This window comes from Atta cephalotes (genome assembly GCF_000143395.1).
Source record: "Atta cephalotes unplaced genomic scaffold scaffold00028, whole genome shotgun sequence".
Taxonomy (NCBI): Eukaryota; Metazoa; Arthropoda; class Insecta; order Hymenoptera; family Formicidae; genus Atta; species Atta cephalotes.
This window is the reverse complement of record NW_012130092.1, coordinates 1,889,255-1,891,920: the sequence shown is the minus strand read 5'-3', so window position 1 is coordinate 1,891,920 and position 2,666 is coordinate 1,889,255. Positions and strand designations below refer to the sequence as shown.

Below are 2,666 nucleotides of genomic sequence, written 5' to 3'. Positions count from 1 at the left end.
CTTCTCTCTCTCTCTCTCTCTCTCTCTCTCTCTCTCTCTCTTTTTCTCTCGATTTTCATATCAAAATATTTGTAATAGATTAAGTATGGAAAAAGTTTATATGTGAAACAAATTATATGTGATGTAGATTTTCATATTGCATTCTGCAATATTTTATTTTTCTTAATTTTGTAATCAAATACTGTTTTTTTTTAACAAAATCACTTTTTTAAATCTATTTCTGTGGAAGATCACAGTACTCGTGTTTTCTTTTCGCGCCATTATGAAATGTCGTCACGTTTTTATAAATAGTGTCTTATGTAATAAATGTTTCGTAATTTTGAATATCGATTGAACAATATTTTGATGAATGCAATCGTTAAGATTAAAATTCAAATATTGATTATTAATCAAGTTAGTGTTTAATATGTAAATGGAGTGTCATAATATCACTTTTTTCTCTACTTTTTCATAATATCATTCTGCATTAGACAAAGTTAATTTAATTTATTTTACGTATAATGAGAAAAGTTAATTTGGTGCACGTCAGATTTTTTAGTTACAGAATAGAGCATGTGTTTGACGAAGTATTTAGTATAACATCAAAAAGATGTTGTCCATATTGTGCAAATATAATAGGCGCTATTCACATTCACAGGAGAGCTACGCAGTTAGTATCTTTTCAAAACTTGCATTTATTGTAGAGTATTATATTCTTTAATATGTATTATCTGTTATAGGAAGCATGCATTTATTCAAATATATTTAACATTTCAATTAATATTAACTTTCACTAGAAGAATAAATAACATATAATAATATATACATATAATTTATTTTTAAAAAATGTTTATATTGCAATAAAAAATTATGTTATTTTATGGATATAATTATAATAAAAATAATTATATTGATATAATTTATCAAAGAGTTTGTGTTATTCAAGATTCGTCGAGTTTTTAAGATCTGGCTTTGTTATTTCATATTTTTTCTTACTTTGTTTGGGAGTTATTTCTTTAACTGCTAATTTACTTCGTGTAAGTTTGTTATCCTATAATATTGTATATACGATTAATCATTGTAAGATTATAAAGCATTCCTAATTTCTTATCACAGCTCTTTTTAGCTACACAATATCTATCCAATTTAGAAGAATGTATTACCGCCATATTATTCGTTCTTGGTCATATTTGTTATATATTTTTTGGCAATTACACTAGCCAGAAACTAATAGATCAGAGTACAGATGTATTTTACAAAATGTGAGTATTTTGTATATAACAATTTGTATATAACAATTTGTAAGTTACAATAAATTGCTAGTTTAATAGATAGACAAATTTTAATGCATTTTCATAAAAAACAAAAAATTTAATGTTATTTATATTATACAAAAAGTAATATTAAAATTAATTGTAACATACTTAATTGTTTATTGGCAATTTTATTCAGCAATTTGAAAAGATAAAATGTGAAAGATTATATTTTTAATTATACATTGCATTTTATTTACCATTATTATATATTATAATAACTGTGTAAAAGTTATATTAGATTATATAAACACAATACTAATTATTGTGCCCTTATATTTATAGATATGTGTCACAATGGTATAACGCACCACTCCATGCACAAAAGTTACTATTATTCATGATGCAACAAACCATTAAAGGTACTGCCATATCCGTGGGTGGCATATTTATCCCATCGTTGGAAGGTTTTGCAACAGTAATTAATTACTTCAATTAATTGTGATCAATTACTAGAATTTGATTACTTCTATGTGTACAAAATAAATCTCTCGTTTCAGATCTTCAGTATGTCAGTTTCATACTTTACAGTAATTTATTCTATTGTCTAATATAAGAAGTTATAAATACAAATTCAGTCACAGGTAGCAGTACATATCTTACTTAAAAATCTAATCCTCAGCATAGTTTTTCTTGTATAACATAACAATAAAGAGATCTTTATAAAAACGTACTAATTTAAATAAATCATAAACCAATTGGAAATGAAAGCGTCTAGTGAACATTTTAAATTATTATTATTATTATTTTATTTTATCTATGTTTGTAATTATATTTATAATTCTATATGATAAAAAAAGAAAAAATAATAGCAGTATAATTTGATTAATATTTCATATAGCATTCTTAATTAATTGAATAATTTGATGAGTAATAATGTCGATTTGTTAAATATATTTACTACATCCGTATTGTACATACAAATATTTGGGATGCTGAAAAGCACGAAAAAAAGTATCTTTTAGTGATAATATCTTTTGAGATAATATAATTATCTCATCATCTGAAGTAATATAAATACACCAATAATCCGATATAACTTTGAACAATGATGCGAAGTACATACTTTATGTTGCAGCTTACCAGTTCGTTGCTGTCTTACGTCATGTAACTTAGTTTATGCGTTCTAGTCTATTCGCACTATTCGCACTCTATATGCATTAATATTAAAGTTACAGCTGATTTAATTTAACGATCGAGCATCATGAACTAGCAGTCCTGTTTTGAAATAAGGGAAATAGTAATTAATGCCACTTGCTCATTTAATAGAAATTATGTCAATGCGTTATTTAAATAAACTTAAATATGGAATTTATTTAGAACTTTCTCTCTCTCTCTCTCTCTCTCTCTCTCTCTCTCTACTACTAACTAACT

At 25.0% G+C, this 2,666-nt stretch overlaps 1 protein-coding gene across 1 annotated transcript in view; it reads left to right on the top strand.

Moving 5' to 3' along the window:
• The window catches only part of LOC105620661, a 3,508-nt gene extending 1,665 nt beyond the window's left edge, over nt 1-1,843 (top strand). Inside the window, exons 2-6 of the mRNA XM_012202150.1 lie at nt 539-649; nt 926-1,016; nt 1,096-1,241; nt 1,578-1,710; nt 1,793-1,843. Of these exons, the coding sequence (XP_012057540.1) occupies nt 539-649; nt 926-1,016; nt 1,096-1,241; nt 1,578-1,710; nt 1,793-1,843 (532 nt within the window). The remainder of the gene's footprint in view (nt 1-538; nt 650-925; nt 1,017-1,095; nt 1,242-1,577; nt 1,711-1,792) is intronic.
• The last annotated feature ends 823 nt before the right edge of the window (nt 1,844-2,666 follow it).